The 19,451-nt window shown below is 39.5% G+C and overlaps 2 protein-coding genes across 4 annotated transcripts in view; both read right to left on the bottom strand.

Annotated features, from left to right (window-relative positions):
• esrp2 (epithelial splicing regulatory protein 2) overlaps positions 1–13,628 on the bottom strand; it is a 23,442-nt gene extending 9,814 nt beyond the window's left edge. For 2 of the 3 annotated variants that reach the window (XM_005733347.2, XM_005733349.2), the window contains exons 1-9: positions 13,164–13,565; positions 12,564–12,692; positions 5,690–5,803; positions 5,150–5,264; positions 4,539–4,634; positions 3,504–3,558; positions 2,867–2,977; positions 2,148–2,280; positions 1,822–1,864 (exon numbers count right to left, since the gene is read on the bottom strand). In XM_005733347.2, the coding sequence (XP_005733404.1) occupies positions 1,822–1,864; positions 2,148–2,280; positions 2,867–2,977; positions 3,504–3,558; positions 4,539–4,634; positions 5,150–5,264; positions 5,690–5,803; positions 12,564–12,692; positions 13,164–13,295 (928 nt within the window). In that variant the 5' untranslated portion in view covers positions 13,296–13,565. Of the gene's footprint in view, positions 1–1,821; positions 1,865–2,147; positions 2,281–2,866; positions 2,978–3,503; positions 3,559–4,538; positions 4,635–5,149; positions 5,265–5,689; positions 5,804–12,563; positions 12,693–13,163 lie in introns of all 3 variants that reach the window. The other variant, XM_005733350.1, reaches the window with a different exon arrangement.
• A 3,299-nt stretch (positions 13,629–16,927) lies between these two features.
• LOC102206679 (leukotriene B4 receptor 1) lies at positions 16,928–18,361 on the bottom strand. Its single transcript, XM_005733346.2, has one exon. The coding sequence runs from the start codon at positions 18,287–18,289 to the stop codon at positions 17,198–17,200; it is 1,092 nt and encodes a 363-aa protein (XP_005733403.1). The 5' UTR covers positions 18,290–18,361; the 3' UTR covers positions 16,928–17,197.
• Positions 18,362–19,451: the final 1,090 nt, after the last annotated feature.

The following is a 19,451-nucleotide window of genomic DNA, read 5'->3' as shown; positions in this document are numbered from 1 at the left end:
AGGAGCTATATAAAGGCGATGTATGATTTTGTATTGGGTTTCTCGCAAGCGGTTACAAGTAAAAGTGGAACTACTCATGTTAATGGCTCCTTTCCACTCCTCTTCGGTATATTGACTATTAAGATCTCTCTCCCATTTATAAATAGCGCTCAGTGTGTTGCTACTAAGAGTATATAGGAGAGAGTAAAAAGCTGAGATAAAATGAGTTCTGTCTTTTCACTTAATAAGAAATGTCTCAATATCATCATATATAACTATTTCTGAAGACTGTGGAATTCTAGAATGAACGAAGTTACGAACCTGGAGAAAGCCAAAAAAGTGGTCTCTAGGAATATTAAAATTTGGTTACCCATTTAATGTTGAGAATTTAAATTTAATTCAAAACTGGAGAAAACAGCAAATATTAAGGAACAACTCTTAAGCTGCTTGAAATTGTGATACTGGTTAATAAAAGATCATTAAAGATAAACAGATGAGGTTACAATTACATACATCTTATTAAATTAAGTTAATTGTTAAGGAGGCTGCCCAGCCTGACACTTGTGACCAGCGTTGCCCACGGGCACATTTAACTTAACCAAGTTAAATTTTTCTCTTTGGTTTACAGTTTCTGTAAATTGTGTCCCTCATTTGGTGTGCTTCCAGGCAAGATCAGTTTGGGTGTGAGACAAAAACAGCAAAAAGAGGCTATATTTACTTGGATCAGCCTTTAAAGAGAAGGTTTACAGACACAAATGGTCTTGTTCCACCACAAAGTCAATTATAAACAGTAAGATTTATAAAATGTGCAGTAACAAATGCAGAAAGTATAAAAGTACATAGAAAAAAAAGAAACTTCACAACTAATCAGATCAAGAATTTAAATGACTCATCTCCAGATATTAATTTTATATGATATGTGATCAGGTTAATATAATTTTTGGTTCAATGGCTTTAATATTTCTTCTTTATTGATCCTGTTTCTTCCACCTTTACTCAGTAAACTCAGATCGGCAGCCTAAAGGTATTTTTGCAGAGGATGGAAAAATGTTAGATCTTTCAATTTCAAGCTTTACATCCAAAACAATGAAACAATTTAATCTACACATCTGTTTACATGTTTACTGCTTTCATTTATCATGCATTGTGTCTGCTTCTCCACTGTTTGCTTAAAGTTCACTGTGCTATCGATATGTATTGATTCTTAACCCACTGACTAAAGTCCAGGGTCCAACAAGCAGCCAGTGTAAGTTCTCTGCTGCAAGCGGCTGTGCTTCTTTTGACTGCTATCTTTACCCTTGTGTTACTACTGGCTTCCTCTCAGGCCCCGGGCCATGCCTTTGTCTCTTCACACCCATTTTGTGTTAGCACCGAGTTGGTCCTTTTACTGGGCGACAGCCCTCTTTCCCTCAGGGGGAATGGAGCCGGAGGCTAAACTGAACAGAACAGGTGAACTGCTGTTAGCCCAGAATAAAATTTCTTTCCAAGTGGCCTCAGAGGGGTTGGCCTAGGGAAGGGGAGATTAGCAAGGGATGGGGGCTGTGGGGGATACACCTCACAAAGCGCCTTTCATTAGTCTGAGATAAGGGAGCCACTGGGATGAGGCAAACACACAGGTAACAGGAGAGTTAGAGCACAGAGGAGATTTCTCTCCTCCTTTTAAGAGAGCAAAGTGGTGAACTTTTACAGATGCGAGAGGGTGGTTTTTTTTTCCTTTTTCAAAAGTGCAGGAAATCCATGAAACAAAATGCTACCTCACACTGAGAAAGTCTTTCAGTATGACCATGTAATCATGGTCAGGTGAGAGGAGAAAAAGAAAGAGAAAAAACCCTGAAATCTGACCTCCAGCAATCTTGAGGAATTCCTCTCCTGTGGCCTTGTAGACCTGAAAAACACGAAATGAAAACTTAATATGAATATGTGACTACGATTTCAGGCAAACATCAAATAGACACGTCAATCACCCAACTTTTAAGCAAGGAAAGAAGAAAAATCACGTCACAAAACTCCTTCATAAAACTGATGGTATTAATTTGATTAAATCTCACATTCAGCTCGACTTCTTAATGACATCAAAAGAGGACTCTAAGCAGATTTTTTTTTTTTTTTAAATCCCCCCCCCAAAAAAACTACACCATGGAGCCACAATTGAACTGAGAGAACCTCACCTCAATGTAGCGGCTGCCCATGTGGTGTTTGTGGCGCTCCAATGCCAGGTCTCGGTGTTCAGAGTTGATGAAGCGAACTAAGGCCTCGCCATTCCTCCTGCCTTGAGCATTAAGACACAGTGCCACACCACCCCTGAAACACAAGGGCACCGATAAATGAATGCAAGGGACAATTACCTATATCTGCTGGGTTCTCAAACAAAATCTTCTCCATCTTAAATTTCTACCACCGTGACTGTCTTTTCATATCATCGCCATCAAAAACTCTAACAAAGCCTGACTAAGTCATTAATTTGGCAAAACTAGCATTTTGTAATCTGGCAGTTAATATAACATCTGTTATGCCTCCAGTCTTTTAGCTCTGTGTGAACAGATTGGCTGCTGCCAGTATATTGTGAAGGCATAGCATGTCAGACTCTCAGACAGAAAAAGCATAATACCAGAAATATTTCTAGAAATCATTTTCTAGAAAAATCACAGTGTAGCAGTGGATGTTAAAAAGATGACTAGCAAAGATTAGGCTGTACTTGGACACAGCAATTGTTTCAACAAGGTCAGGTTTCCATTGGGCTTTAAAAGCATTTCATAATCTGGAAAGTATTTTAAAGGAAAGAGTAACAGAATAAAGTTCCCCTAACTGCAAACGTTGACAAATTCTGTGACTAACATGTTAAAGGCTCCAAAGACATTTTGATAGATGAGCACAAAATCCAACGTACTTGGCGATGTTGAGGCCTTTAAAGAAGCGAGCAATGTCTTGGTCTGAGGACTGCCATGGAAGCCCTCGTGCTCTGATCACAGCCTCACTGTCCACCGGCTCAGTCTTACTGCTGCACCAAACACCATGTGGGGAAAATTTAAATAAATAAAACTATTAATAGTTTATTTATATATATATATATAAATAAAATAATGTGTGCAGAATATTCAAAGCCTTGTTGGAAATGACTGGGATTTAGGGAAAACAAACAGAAAAACCTTGATTCTTGTTGCGTTTAAACAGATCGAGTAGACAAGAGGCCACTCAGAGTAAGTGCTAAACACAGTAACACACTCCCATGATTAAATGTCAGAAGGTTGTCGAGGTGAGAGGCTTTTGGTTTTCTGAGAACAGCAGGATTTGGCGCTCTGCTATAAGATATCCTGGTAAGCACTTGATGGCAAAGTTGGACAGGTTTAATAACACACCTGTGGTTTCCTTGTTGCTGTAATCAATGCTAAGAGCCGGAGAGGTCTGAGACCCGAATGTGGTCGAGGGGGGTTGTCAGACTAAACAGCACTGCCTGGCTGCAGGTGTGGCAAGAAACTACACAGAGATGGACTGAGATAATATTTGTGTTGAAGGTCGATACATACCATGTGCCTGAGTCAAACTTGTAGTTCACTGTTTCAACACAGGAGAATTTGTGATCTAAAAAAAGCAAAAGCAAAACAGCATTATATTATGGGATGTGTTTTTGGCTTACGCACGTCCAACGCTCCCTGTCATGTAGAGAGGAGCACAACACAAACTTGTAATACCCAGAAATACACTTGGCTGTGATAACAGTGATAGAGTCGGAGCGCTCTGGCTCAGTTTAAAGTTTGACATGTTTTCATTGTTACATATGTTGCCTCACTTTACTTGTATGTACAAAACTTTTGACAAACAAGTGCTACTTTGTAACACGCATTTTGACAGTGGGTCACAATAAAAAAATTAAATAAATAAATAAATAGTAGTACTTGTTCCTTAAATAGAAATAATATAATCAAGGCACGGTTTAATCATTAACCAACTATCACAGTCACTCTTTTACTTTCTTCCCCATGTGTGGTGTATGTTTAGTAGTTGAGATAATTCAAAGAAAAGAACAGAGGCTCACTCGTCATAACATCTTTAGCTCAGATGACACGATTATTTCTGCATTTAAAGTTATTTTTCTTCAGTCAGTATGGCCATTTGTATTTTTTGAACATGTAATCGTATGAATATGAACCTGTATGTTCACGTGGATAAAATCAGTAACCATGTGAAGAAAAAAAAGGATGTTAAAACCTTAACTGTAGCATTCTCCTTTGACTATTTAGCTAGTGTGTAATTTCAGTGTTAGAAATTAAATGACAAAATTCCACTTTGTACATTAACATGGTTAAATGTTTGTTGTATAAACATGAGGGCTTCCAGTTTCCATATTCTTCCTGCTGTGGGCTAATGCAAAGACACAGTTCTGATTATATCAAAGGTAGTCATAGTGTGTTAACACAAAGTACGGTCTCCTTGATCACTTCACTGCTCTCCCCATCGGTCAGTTTGTCTTCTTTCTGTGCCTAATTTAGTTTCAGCTACTAGGTATTAAGCATCTTGTTCAGTGTGAGGTTACTTGAGATAGAAGGCCTGTCATTACTTACTGTGGGGCTCAGCCAGTATGCAGAGCGTCAGCTGCACCATGCTCCTCACCTCCCTCACCCCTATCGACTCCTCTGACACAGCAGGGAGACCAACATCTGCACACAGAGTTAAGGCTGCATCCCAGTTTTTATTCTGACTACATGTTGATATTTTACTACCTTTTACTTGCTAAACTATTATATAGTATTTCAGAAAAGTATAAACACTCTGTTATTACGACTGTTATTTGTCAGGATTATTTAGGATTATAAAATGTCCTATTTCAGTGGACATGGTAAATGATAAATGGCCTGTATTTGTATAGCGCTTTACTTAGTCCCTAAGGACCCCCCAAAGGGCTTTACACTACATTCATTAACCCATTCACACACACTCTTGGTGATGGCAAGCTACATTGTAGGCACAGCTGCCCTGGGGCGCACTGATAGAGACGAGGCTGCCGGACACTGGCGCCACCGGGCCCTCTGACCACCACCCGTATGCAACGGGTGAAGTGTCTTGACCAAGGACACAACGACTGAAACTGTCCGAGCCAGGGCTCGAATTGGCAACCTTCCAATTACAAGACGAACTGCCAACTCTTGAGCCACGACAGGCTAGCAAAGGATACATTCCAACATCGAGGTGAGTGTGAGCTTCTGCGCAAGGCCAGCATTTGGGCAGCATTTGTGAAACTCCTTTCTCACATCCACAAATGAAAAGAATATTTCAGGTAGGACCAGATTCTGGATAGGAACAAACAAAAAGAAAGTTACTTAGTGCAGCAAAATGAGGGTTTGGAAATCTGATATGGAAACTGGATACAGCAGGATGCTAATAAACAAGCAGCTGAAGAGGAGAGAATTTGGATGGAGAGGGTATGTGCACACTAGCATCACACTGTACTACTGAATAGGAGGTAAATGTAAGTCAAATGGCTATAATTAGTTAGTAATACGAAATCAGTGCATGCCAATTTATTACAAACTATAATAAAACTGAACTGAAGTAATCAAAGGGAAAATGTAGTTTCTACTATTGAGTCATGATTCATAAGACTTGTTTCAAATATTAAAAAAAAAAATACTGGAAATATTTCTAAAATCCTATATTTTTATATGTTACTCTCTATGTGTCTCCAGTTTATGGAACAATGGAGTGAAATAATCACCTTTTTGGAAGCTTCTGGGTGGAGGGCCTGACGAATGACAAGGGGACTGTCCACACAAAGTGTGTACGTGGTCCTGCCAAGGCATTTTACTTCTGATGACACTGACTGCTGGAACTGCACAGATACAGAGAGAGGAAGGAGAAAGGCCACTTTAAGACTGACTGGAGTATTTTTATCCTTCACACAAAAAAAAAGCAGAACTGTGATTGAAATGGCACCATATTTAAATTGCCTAAAAGTATATTTTAAAGAGCAAGAGAGAAGAAAAGCTAATGGGAAGTAATCCAAAATAAAGTGGGACTTAAAATCATTCCACTTGCGTCACCTACGGTGTACAAATGAGAATCTGTTAGTGTACTTGAGATCTAAAGACAGAAAAGTGAAGGTGGTGTTGTGTTTGACATTTGTCTCCTCATTACAAGCGACGCTCGTCTAACAGGTTTCAGTGTTTGCCCAGTGAGGGAGGGTGCAGACAAAAGGGAGGAATTATTACAGCACTGATCACCAGCACCACAGTTTTCTCTTTGTACAGTAGCAGCCAGACGAGTTAAAATCCCAACCCATACAAGTCAAACCTGCTGGTCTCCACTTTGCATAAACACTGATGGCCTCGCCACCCAGTCCCAAATACCATCACCTCCCACATAGCCATGCTTATTTGTAACTACAACATTTATTGAGCCCCCTTCCTTGTATTTTGTCAACCTGTATTGGCAGCAGTTAACTGCCAATGAAGGACACCTCTTGTACAGAAAAACAAATCACTTGCAAAAAAGTTGCAATCAAATTTTCCATCACATTTTCATACCGTTTTGGCCACCATATTATGAGAAAAACATTTAATAATAATAATAATAATAATAATAATAATAATAATAATAATAATAATAATAATAATAATAATGGATTGGATTTATATAGCGCTTTTCAAGGCACCCAAAGCGCTTTACAATGCCACTATTCATTCACTCTCGCATTCACACACTGGTAGAGGCAAGCTATGGTTGTAGCCACAGCTGCCCTGGGGCAGACTGACAGAAGCGAGGCTGCCATATCGCGCCATTGGCCCCTCTGGCCCCCTTTAAATGTTTCACAAACTTTCTTTGGCTTCCCACCATTTCATGCTGCTTCATAAAGCTGGGAGTTCACTTATTGTTGACACAGCATTTGATTTATAGCAAGCTGCTGTTGGTAGCATTAGGCTTCTTAAAGTTAGGATACTTGTGGAAAATAATTTGGAAAGAAAACTGGTGAATTAGAGGAAAAATAAAGGTCAGAGCTGAATAAAGAGGCAGTGCTTGGCTCCTCTCTAAAAGCAGTTTGTGGCTTTGCAGCTTGCAAAATAGGTACAATGTCAACGTAATGGCAAGTTTTCTCAAGACCCCTGCTTTAACTCATGTGCAAACTTGAAACAGACTCCAACCAACTTTCAGGGACCTGTAGCTCCAGATAATATCACCATAAGCAAAACAGAACACTTATTGGAGAATAGCATTAACAAATAAACAAGAAAACCCAGAACACTCAAAATCATCTTTGAACCATACCTGCTTTTTGGCAGCATCTACTAACAAGGAAAGAAATGCTTCGGGGTTAGATTAGAGGGGTTTTAGGATGGATGGACAGAAACATGTAAGAGTTTTTATTAAAGGAGTCATTGCAACATTGGAGAAACCACATGCTCAGCTATGAATGAAACAAATGCACAACCTAATTAGCAAAAACATACACAAACAATTTACGTAACCATTCCCAGAGTTGTGTTAAAGATAGTGGTTTACAGGTGATATGCAAACCACATGAAAAGTAACTCTACTATTCATTGTTCATCAAGATGAAAACCCTCTTCAGTCAATGCATTAATCATTACACTCAAAATAGGCTGCAAATGCAAAAGGAAAAGACAGTTATGCAACTTAAATCCACGACCGCTGAACTCCCCCAAAGATGCAAAGCATCATTTTTGCAAGTTACTTTTTACTTCAGGTGTGTGTGAGTGATTCAGTTTATGTATACTTATTTTAAAAAAAAGATAAAGACAAAAAGTTATAGAGATCAGCTTAGTGCAATATGTATGGACTTAAAATTAGTTTCTATTTCATGTGTACAGCGATAACAGCACTAATATTTGCTCACAGCCATTCATGCAGCTCCACCTTTGCTTTTGTCTAAAGCCGGATTACTGAGAGAAAAGCTATAGAGGATGTAGAGACACACCCTCTCTTTCTCCACAGTGTCAAAATCCACGTTTAAAAAGAGCAAACACGAAGAACAGAAAATTAATCAAACAGCGATATCACAGACAAGAGCCAAACTCATAAAGTGACCACTGAAAAAGGGCCAGTGCTTCTAGATTTATCTGGTTTTATTTTTAATATTTAGCTAAAGTCTTTTTCTTCTCAGGACTGTTGGTGTTTATTCTGCCTGCAGCAAGCTCCAGTTCTGAATTAACAACGCTGTTAATTCATTATTCCTCACTAGCAAACCTGTCAAAAATGGCTGTTCATTAATAATAATAATAATAATAATAGATTGGATTTTATATAGTGCTTTTCAAGGCACCAAAAGCGCTTTACAATACCACTATTCATTCACACACTGGTGGAGGCAGCTACAGTTGTAGCCACAGCTGCCCTGGGGCAGACTGACAGAAGCGAGGCTGCCATATCGGCCCCCCCAGTAGGCAAGTAGGGTAAAGTGTCTTGCCCAAGGACACAACGACCAGGACAGAGAGTCCAGGGATCGAACCGGCGACCTTCCGGTTACAGATGCGATTCCCAACCCCCTGAGCCACGGTCGCCCCATCCTGATGTGATCACCCATATCACAGTTGATGTTTGGTGATGCCCCTTTATAATCTGCAGACTTATCTTTGTTTGAATGAACCAAAAATATTTGTTTGAAGTTGCACATGTTATAGTTTTGCGATTTCTAATTGCTTTCATTTTTATTTTGTTTTGACTTTTTGTTTTTAATTTTAGCTCAGATTCAGTTTCCAGAATGGCTTTGCTCATTTCTCTTGAGTTTTCATTTGCTCAGTCAAATGCTTGGTTTTAATTTAGTTTTTAATTTTAGAGTTCGCTTTTGGTGACTCAGTCTTCTGAACATACAAAGTCTCATGAATGACCCTCAAAGACCTTCTCAGGCTCTGAACAACTTTTAATTTTGCAGCTAAAATGTTTTTTCACAAGTAGTTTTTAAAAGTAAAAGTTTACTTTTAGTTTAGTTTTGCACATTAATGGTGCAACTTTGTGTCTCACTCTCCTCTGAAAGCACTTTTCATGGATAAGTGGGAGGAAGTGGCCTTTGAACATAGTCCTATCAGAGTTTGCGCTCTACTGTAGCTGGACTGTTTGTATGTAGAGGTGAGGTAAGGTGGTGGTGACTGAAACAACCTCTGATAAGAGCGGCTGGGAGTGTCCGAGCAATATCTTTGGGAAACTTTCAACACGCTTACACCACCGAACACGTGACATGGTCTTCACACTGTTTGCAACTATAGGCCAAAAATCACAGGGGAAATGTTTTACAACAGTAAGCTAGTTTGCCCTCCTTCACAAGTGATCGCCCTACTATGAGCTCTACTAGCTACAAGAGCACAATTTGTTCGGCAGCTTGCTGGAAAATGAAGCCAAGGCAGTAGCGTCACACGAATTTGTGCAATTCCCCTAAATGGCCACTTAAGGCTTGCCCTGAAGGCAAATCAGTGTCTTTAACTTCTGTTAAAATGCCCAACTTTCCATTTTTTGTGTTCTATGTTCCAGGTATGTGTTTTTCCTCCTTTTGTTGTTTCTTACAGGTGCAGCAGCTGGAAACACATTGTGCTTTTCTATTTGTGCTGCATCGTTTTATTATATTTTCTTCCCCCTGTCAGCTTAGACTTTGTCATATTACACATAAAATAGAAAAACTGAAATAATACTTGAAATGAATAAATAAACAGATAAAGCCCGACTTTAAACATTTGATTTTAAACTTTACAGCCAGTTTCCCTTGAATTTTTATATACCTCACCTGTTTAATTTGTAAAATGGTTAAAACATTAATTATTAACAGCATGACCACTTGGTCTGAAAGGTGAATACTGTCAGTGACCGGCCTCACCTCAGCTAAATCGAGTCACAAAACTTGACTTCTTGATTGTTTGCGTGTTGTTGCCTTTTGGAACATTTTAATGCAATTTTTGCTGAAGTTAAGATGTCAAGTAGGCTTTGTGTGCGGTAAAGCCCGTCCTAGAAGTTTGCCTCTAGTATAGGTGGCTGAAAAGTTTATATTTTAATAAAAACCTGTTACTTCACACAAATATAGTACCTATATTTGCAACATGTAATGCCTTGCTAATCAAGTTTGCTTGTATTGGCTGAACTTAGCTTTATATTGTCTTGTTCAAATATGGCCACCAACAAAAATTTAAGGGTTCAAAACCAGGCTTCCAAATCAGTGCGAGCCGTGAGGGCGCATAACATAATAAGAAGCATAAATTCTATTTGTTCTTGCACTGTGAAGACTGAAAACTCACTGTAGGATCTGCAGTGGATCCAAATATATTCAATATCTTCCTTCTGCAGTTGTTGTAATAAACAGTCTTCCTTTCACATACTAATTAACGGCATGTTTGATTTAGACACACCCAGCAGAAGTAACAGAGCTGTGATGATGAATTGGCATAACTATTTGTGTTAGCACAAATCTGTCATCTTTACAAGGCTTTTTGCTGAAATATTCAAATCCTGGTTGTGTGCGAGACTTTCGTGTGATTCATCATAAGAAGCATGTCACAACTTGGCTGCCTTTGTAAGTGAGAACCAAATGTTATTAACTTGAATTACTGGATACATTTCTGAAACAGGTGAAACATTTCTATATGCCGTGACTGCATACGAATGTGATATTTCAGCTTCACAGTAATGTAGATACAGTCTCACATCACATGACATTTTTTCATAAACACGCTACACGTTGAGTTGCAAGCTGAACAAAACCACACCCTCACAGTCAGAAATAGCTTCGTTACAGCTAAATACAAATTTATTCTGAAAAACATGAGTGGCCTGCAGGTGTGATATGCAAACTATACTGTAAAAAGTGTTACAGCTACAGTGACCTACACATATTTTTGGACTATCGTGCTCCACACAAACCTGTTCTGACAGCAGCCTGGTACATTTGTTTGGTATCAAAAAAAAGAAGGAAAAAAAGACAAGTGTGACAAGTTTCTATACCCAGTGCACCTGCACTGCTGGAAACTGAAAGCTCACCAACCACATAGGAGGTTAAAATAATTTTGCTGAGCTGCAAACATAGGGTTGAAAAATGCCTACATATGCTTATATCTATTCTACACCTTGAAATAGAATGATGTACGGTACATCCTGTGGGGTTTTTTTTTTTTTTTTTTTAAAACTGTGCTGCTTTTTGTATGCAATGGTGAAGCATCATGCAAAACATATCAGTCTGTTCTGTGTAGGAAAATTAACACACAGTGACTGATAGAAATAGAAGTTTTGACAGTGGTTTGCAGATTGCACCAAAACGTATGGGAGCAAAGTTTTAAACAGTCCTGCTAATCTCTCCAGGCTTCTCTACCTTGATCAATCTTTCACAAAAGAAATGCAGCACATGTCCTTGGGTGCTCTGACCACACAGGTCAATACAATAAGCCCACCACTTTAAAAAAAGGAAAAGAAAACAAAAGGCAACTGCTCGTTTCCCTCAATTCTTATAAGTTGGAGTAGGACATCACTTCTAAATTTTAAACATGAGCCAAACAGCTTCTAGACTGTATATCTGAAAAAATGTCAGTTTTCTTCTCTTCCCCCTATCAACAAGGGTAACACTTATCTCTGAGTGACGAGCAGAGAGAGAACGCAACCAGTGAGACAAAGGTATGAAAAGACCAAACTGATTGCTTGGGTTAATATTTGAAGGTTCAGCACACAATCTAAGCTGGAGTAGCTGAAGCTGAGGTCTTGGGCGACCTGAATGTACATCAGCATGTAAATGAAAACTGTGGAATGTTACACGCTGGGTATAATAATCCCAGGAGCGTCACTGCTTCAAAATTTCAGAAGGAATTAAATAAGCAATAAAAACAAGAACGCTAAAACCCAAACAGACCTGCAATCAGACCACAACAGCACAAACATTAACACCAACATATTGCTTCACCGTGATAATGAGAGGTTTTTAAAGTACTACTACTGGAGGGGCAGGAATATTGCATGCAGTGTAAATACACACTCCTTTCAAGGGTGGTTGCAAAAAACATGTTTGGCAACATAAGCACTTTTGCCAACATAGACCTCCAGACAGTGGGGACCAAGGGAGGAAAAATTACATCTTGGTCATAAAGAAGTGTTGTAACCAGGTGCTAAAGATGAAGCCCACAACCTGAAAGCTTCCACCCTCCTGTCTGTGCTGCTGCCTAAAACAGAGGTGCGGTCCCAGGTAAACACTCTGCTTTCCAGATGTCTACAGCATACATGAGGCCTGGGCAAGACTAGACCTGCGACGACTCCTCATCTCCAGACGCCTGAGGCTCTGCCCCATCATAGCTCTTGAGCTCCTGCAAGCCATCAGCAGAGTTTCACTGTCAGGGCTAAACCAATGACACATCTCAACCAGGTGGAACACCACTTTTAAAAAACAAAAAGATCATGTGGGAAATTTGACACTCTTACTCTAGCTTACAGCTTAATACCCAGTCAGGCTTGTCATATCGCATCACGCTCTAGGCAAAAACCTGCCAAAAGAAAGTTTTGTGGGTTTAATAAGCTTCTGGGTTTCCCACAAAATGAGCAGCTGCTGTGGTTTTCATACCCGTATGCATCACTTCAAGTTTCCCAATGCACCTGAAAAGACCAGTGAGACTAACCTGTTGCAGAACTTTGTCCAGTGGCTCAGCTTTGACGATGTCGTCCACAGTCAGCCCAGTCTCCTCTTTACACTGGTCTGTCAGCTCCAAGGTGTCCGGCTTGACAAAACATTTATGAAGCTTCCCGACCTGTGAAAGCATTTAGCGTTTCATGGCGTAGGAATACAGTTTGATGACAAAAAATATGCTAACTTATAGCAAATTAAAGGTCCCCCACATACAGGAAATGACTTGTTTAAAAACAAACAAAACAGAATTGACAATGCAGTCGCAAAAAAAAGCACTCAATTGTCAATAAAGCGTCGTTTACATCGAGAAGCTGACATATTAAACCAAAAAGGTGTGTTTGCCCCCCATTTTTGTCTGCTTTTTTTATTTTTTTTTTTTTTTTAAATTTGGTCGCACACCTGTTAAAAAGGTGCGCTAACGACGGGCAGTAGTAGCGTTAGCTAGCATAACAAGACAAGCGGGCTCCACACGGTTTCAGAGAGCACACCATGTTGATTTAAATGTCAGACTCTACAGGTAGACTCTATGCCACAAACACTCTGAATACATAAGAAACCGTACAACGAACGAAGGGGTCAGAAAGGTCCGTACCTTTTTCTCATGTAGATCCACAATTTGCCACACCAAGAGAATTATTTCCCTCTCATCCGAACCCAGTTTACCCCCATTTTCACCAGCTGTTGCCCCAAAGAACACCACCAGAGTATCACTGTGCGAAGCCATCAGGGACCACAAGGGTAAAAACTACAATTAAAGCAAAGATTAAAATAAAAAAAATAACACGAGGGTTCACCTTTTCCAAGTGATAAGAAGAGCGAACAAAAGAGCTGGAAACTCAATTGAGATAAACGGAGAGAGAAAGAAAAAAAAGGGGGAGATTATTTTCAGAGGAGCCACGGAAGACTTTGCGGTCAGAGACTCTACCTGTTGCAGTACTTGAGTGTGTTCTATCCAGAGATACTGGTTTAACTGGTAAAGAAGGGTGGAAATCCGTGTTTCCTTCACACGAACGCCATAACAAGCCCGGAGGTTTTTTTTCTTTTTTTTCTTCCTCGCCTTACTATTTTTTTTTCACCGAGTTACCTGTATGGCTAGGCCTTTGCTCGAGCGTCGCCCCGGGGGCGTCTTCTATTGGCTGGTTCGCAAAGGTGAGGGCGGGACGCTGAGGTGAGTGTTGTGATCTCATTGGCTTATTGGTGCTGTTAAATCCGGAAGTATGTGGAAGACAAAACGGGGCGACGCTCCATGAGGCTTATGCGTACGCTGTGCAGACCACGCCGGGCAACCTGCAGATGTCTCACGGTGATAGTGGAAAAGAAGTGAACAGAATCATACACGCACATAAAGGTACATTAAAGAGAAACTGAACTGCGGGACAAACTCTGTGCATTTCCATTAAAATTAGTTTTGTGCTACCTGAATTTGCAAAAAATATAATCTAAAAACAACCCCTTTATGTGCCAGGTGTTGGGCCATTTGGATCACATCTTGTCCAGACATTTGCTTTAACCCATGTCAAACTTGATCTCAAACGTGACTAGGGTAAGAACAGTTAGTTAGGGACTTCTGCTCCAGCTGTAATTCAGTGGGCACGGTGACAGAAAATACTCCAACATGTTTATTCTCTAAAAAGGTGTTCAGACACTACATGTTTATGCCAGTGTGGAACTTTGATGCAACGAAAGTGTTTCTGCACACAAATTCACACTTATCATTTCACTGTTTGCTTCCTTGTCTTCAGATAATGTTATTTCACTTCCAGAATGAAAACCTGTAAACATGGAGATCACAAAAAAAAAATCTATGTACAGAACAACATGCATTTGACTCAGGCAAAAGAAAGATTTATTGCTTCTGTAGGCTTCTTAATTGTAATGTAGTTTTGGGTAAACAGTAGTAGTAAATGCAGGGATGAATAAAGGGCAAATGGAAAAATTAAGAACAAAACAAAAGGACACATCCTGGAACTTCTACCACAAGAAAGAACAGTGGAATTAGCAATGTACTATACATTTCCAGCTTGTGATCCATATTCTTCCCTCTAAAATCCCACTGTATTGTTATACGCTGCATGTACCTGTCAATAGAAAGTATTTGTCGCCAGAAAATATGGTACTTCAAAATAGCAGTGAAGTTTTCACCAGTCTTTGGCCCAGTTCCCAGAAATCCAAGGTTTTGTTGCTACTGACACTCCCTGTTCTGCCTGCTATGGGCCAACAAACTGCATTGAATGCAAGGCTTTTTGCCTTTTCATGTCCATTCACTCAAAATAAATCTCCCCTATCTCAGGAGTAATTCCTTGTGTCTCCTTTCTCATGTCGAATCACTATTTCCAGCCAAACCAGTCCGATTACTTAAGGGACACTCTGGAAAACGCTGAAATCTGAGACATATAATGATATTTCAACACAACAGCAAAGAACATTTATCCTCATTACATCATACTGAGGGCATGCTTATGCATGTAGACTGACCCGGAGAGTAAAGTCACAAGCTAACTCCTTTCAGCAGGTGTAACTGGTGAAAAAGTTGAGAAAGACAACATGTCACATTCACACTCCAAATATCCTCCTAAATAATGTGCTTTGGCATAACTTTTATCATAGGCTGTAAAGTGGATGAGCTTCCAGAAAGCCAGCGCTAAAACCTTTGACACTTCTGTGTACATTTTTTGGAAGAGATTGGCGGCTCTGATGTACCAGGTGGCAAGTCTTGTCCTGTAAGGTAAGTATGACTTAAAAGAATAGCAAAAAAAACCCTGCTTGTTCAAGCGGCTTTATTAGTATAAGCCAGGTTTTCTTGGAAAAACCTTCACACTACACAATATTATTATATAGCAGAGACTTAAAACCTAACTTAAATGTGGTAAGCATGCAGTAATATGCCTTATGAAAGGCAATGGGAACAGCAGGCACATACCACACTGTTGATGATGATATACAAGTTGCTTCCTCATTCTGTGAGAAAATGTCAAGCAAGTCAACTATGCTTACCAGTGTGAGCTCAGTTTTGTCACACCCTTTGAGCGTTGTAATTTTCCGCTGTCATATTCAAAATAATTCTGACTTACTCATGCCCAAACAATTAAGTGAAATGTGAATGCTCTCACATCAGATCTTGTTCATCTCATATTTAAACAGACAGGAAAATTATTAGACTGGAATGGCAGTTCTTCCAGCTGTGTGGCTTAAAACAATGAAATCACATCTATAATTGAAGGTTTTTGTGGTGCGTTTGTTCAATGACTTTGCCAAAATATGATGTTTTACAAGCTAAGTGACTTAATTCACAGAATTCACTGTATATGGCTGAGATTAAGACTTGTGGGGGCTAAACCATGAATAAACTCTGTAGATGTGTATTTCTAAAGTGGAGAAAGAATGGAAAAGCTTGGTTCCTGTTCCCACAACAGATTCATATCATGAACACTGTAACTGAGCACTCAACGTGCTTTTATACAACTTGCCTCATTCACCCAATCATACAAGCACCTCATTCCTTTGCTTTTGCCTATGTAAGTCCTCTATATCTAACATTCACACACGTATGGATGCATCAGAAAGCATCCATCTGGAGAGCAACTTGGGGTTAGTATCTTGCCCAATGATATTTGGCATGCAAACGGGAGCAGACGGGGCTCAAACCACCAACCTTCTGATTAGCAGGTGACCTGCCCTACTTCTTGAACAACAGCCACCCCTTAAGTACAAATGTACAGAGCAACCACTGCCATCTTCTGGCCGATAAATTAATCAGAACTATTGCTGTGCAGCTGTGGGGACAGATAAACGTAAAATACTACAACTAACACGACTAATTTGTTAATATGTGCGCCTTTAAAAATGTCTGTGAATAACTGGACGTTGAACTCTGTCACTCCCAACATGTGCAAATGTGACAAACATCAGGGCACGATTCCGCTTTTTTGCTGCTTAGCAAAGGAAACACGCTAGTCTTCATTTGGCAATCTACTCATCGAGAGGAAGTTGAAAGCATGACTATTGTCTGAAGTAGACTATCAGGTCAATTTTAATCTGCCATGGCTGAAAAAAGAACACCTTTATAAAATATTATCAGATTAAAAAGTTTATAAGAAATGTTACAGAATGAGGCAAAAAGGTTACAAATGTTCAAATCCTTATATTAAAGCAGCCAGACAGATCTCTGATGAAGTTCTCCTTGTGGTCATATAAATAAATAAATGAAAGATGCAATAACAGGAAATAACAACCACTGTGCTTTGTCTAATCATAATCCCACACTTACAGGCGGTTTGAATTTATTTATTTATTTTCTCTTTGATGGACTCAACAAAGTAATTGAAACAAACTGTATTTTACAAAACTGAGACATTATTTACATAAAGAATTTTTTATTGGTTATTTGGCCCATGTCATTATGGACATTTAGTACAAAACGTATAGCATTTCTATAAATATATTCACAATACAAACATGCAAAATTGGTAATTTATTAAGTTAGGCAAGTGTAGCACAGATATACTTGTTATTTTTTGTTGCAATTTCATACAAATAAACATCAGTGTTTCAACATTTATTTTATTCAGAAAAAGAATACTGAGTACACAGGAGTATCTACACAGACCAAACAGACATTGTTCAATTTCACTGCCCAGATGGATTGTTTTCACACATTGTCATCAACACACCTATTTGATCTTTTGACTCAGATAGCACATGAGAGGTGCTGGTCTGATTGCTGGGTCTCTTGGACACATAGGACACCTCCCTGTTGCCCTCACCTGGGGAGGTGCTCGAGATGTGGCGGAAGAGCTTCTGGATGCCTGTGTCACGGAGGGAGCTCCTGAAGGAGCGAGCTGCAAACATGTAGAGGATGGGGTTAACTGTGCTGCTGATAAAGGCCATGGCTCCAGTGACAAAAACCATAGTGGTCCTCACGTTTTCCAAATGTTCTGCTACATCCTTGTAGGAGTTTTCAGTTCCCAGGATGATCAGCGAGAGGATATTTCCTATGTGATGAGGTGTCCAGCAAATGCCAAATGCAACCACGACACTGGCGATCAGGATGGTGGACTTGCGTTTGGATTTGAGAGTCATCCGAGTAATCCGGCTGCAGAGGCAGCCATAGCAGACCACAAGGATGGAGAAGGGTATTATGTAGCCAACCAGTGTCTCTAACAAGACACACACCAGTTCCTGGGTCACCGAAGTATATTCACGGTACAGGCAGCTATCCTTACCAGAATCTTTGTCAACAGTCTGAGTTGGGATGACAGGTATGCTGAACAAGAGTGCTGCAATCCACAGAACCAGCAGTACTTTATTTAGAGCTTGTTTCCTCTTCCAGTGAGCTGAAGCAAAGGGATATCGCACAGCCACAAAACGCTCCACGCTCATGAGGGTGATGAGGAAAACGCTGCTGTACATACACGTGTTGATCATGAACACCATGGCTTTGCAAGATACCACCCCAAATATCCAGGAGTGGGCCAGAGAGTAGATCCACAGAGGCAGGGTGATGAGGACAAGCAGGTCCGCAACAGCCAGGTGTAGAATAATCACCACTGTGTGAGAGCGCTTTTCAACATGTCTCAGGATGGTCCAGATCACCAGCAGGTTCCCAGGAGCTCCAGCCAGGAAGGACAAACCAAGGATCACACACGACACCACTGTCCCACCATCAAACTGTGAAGGGGCCATTTCCTCTTGAGAAGACAGCTGGTATGTGTTGTTCATGGTGCAAGTCGATGTGCTGACTGTGGTGTCTGCATGAAAAGAAAAACAGATTACTCTAAGTCATCACTTCCCCTTTAAAGCTGTGTGGAAAGCTCAGGAAAAGAGTTTCCTAACAGGGCTTTTTAAGCAGAGATGACTCATGCATGTGCCAGAAGTCCATAACTTCAGGTTGCAGTTTAGTTTTTTTTTTAAAAAATGTAGAAATGTGTTTATCAAATACTTTTAAACAAACTGATATGATATTAATTTGTAAATGGATGAATAATTAATAAATGATTGACTTTGCTGTATCAAGGGAACAACTCTGCACACAAAAATTACTTTAGCTTTTGAAACTTTGATAAACCTTTCTGTTTCACCACCCCCGTGGTTCTTAGATTTTTTGTTCTGCTTTGTTGATACATCATAGGCCAAAACAAAAGTTCACATTCAGAAACCGAAAAAAGTTCACACTCCACACCTTACTTTTTTTTTTGTTAAAACCTCAACGATGAAAACAAGATTAAAATAGAAAATGACTCGATTAAAAGTCACACAAAGCAACAAAAAGCTCTTCTTCTGTGTATTTTCCCTGACTTTTGTTTTTTTTATGTTACTTTCACTTCATTTTTTTAAACCTAGCTGTCTTACCCACAGTTTGAGAACCACTGTCTTCGACTTAGAGAACCACTAGCACATACAAAAACTAGCAGATTATGAATAATTTCCAAAAACATTCTATCTTTGTCACTAAGGAATTGTAAAAGTAAAATTAAAATGGATTCTATGCTGTGTATTTTTGTTTATTGTTTCATTTGCAGGTCTTTACATGGCATGCAGCATCACTGGAAAAGGTATTACGTAATATTTAAACAACAGAGATATTCCTTAGCTTTCATTTCAGTGAACCAAGAAATATTCATCAGCTTGCTAGGAAAATATGATGAAGGATGATGGCACACCTGGAAATATAATTTACTTACAAACATGTTCAGACACTACATTTTTTCAAAAGACGATACATATGGTTGACAGGAATTAATGGCTTTGTTTCAGTATTTGGCAAGGCAAGGCAAGGCAAGTTTATTTGTATAGCACAATTCAACAACAAGGTGCTTTACAGAGACATTAGAAACAAAAACAAATAAAAAGCATGATTTAAAATTGATTAAAACAAGCAAAC

Source organism: Pundamilia nyererei, unplaced genomic scaffold (genome assembly GCF_000239375.1).
Source record: "Pundamilia nyererei isolate P.nyererei 1_Seehausen unplaced genomic scaffold, PunNye1.0 scaffold00051, whole genome shotgun sequence".
NCBI classification, from domain to species: Eukaryota; Metazoa; Chordata; class Actinopteri; order Cichliformes; family Cichlidae; genus Pundamilia; species Pundamilia nyererei.
This window is presented reverse-complemented; position numbering and strand designations above follow the sequence as displayed.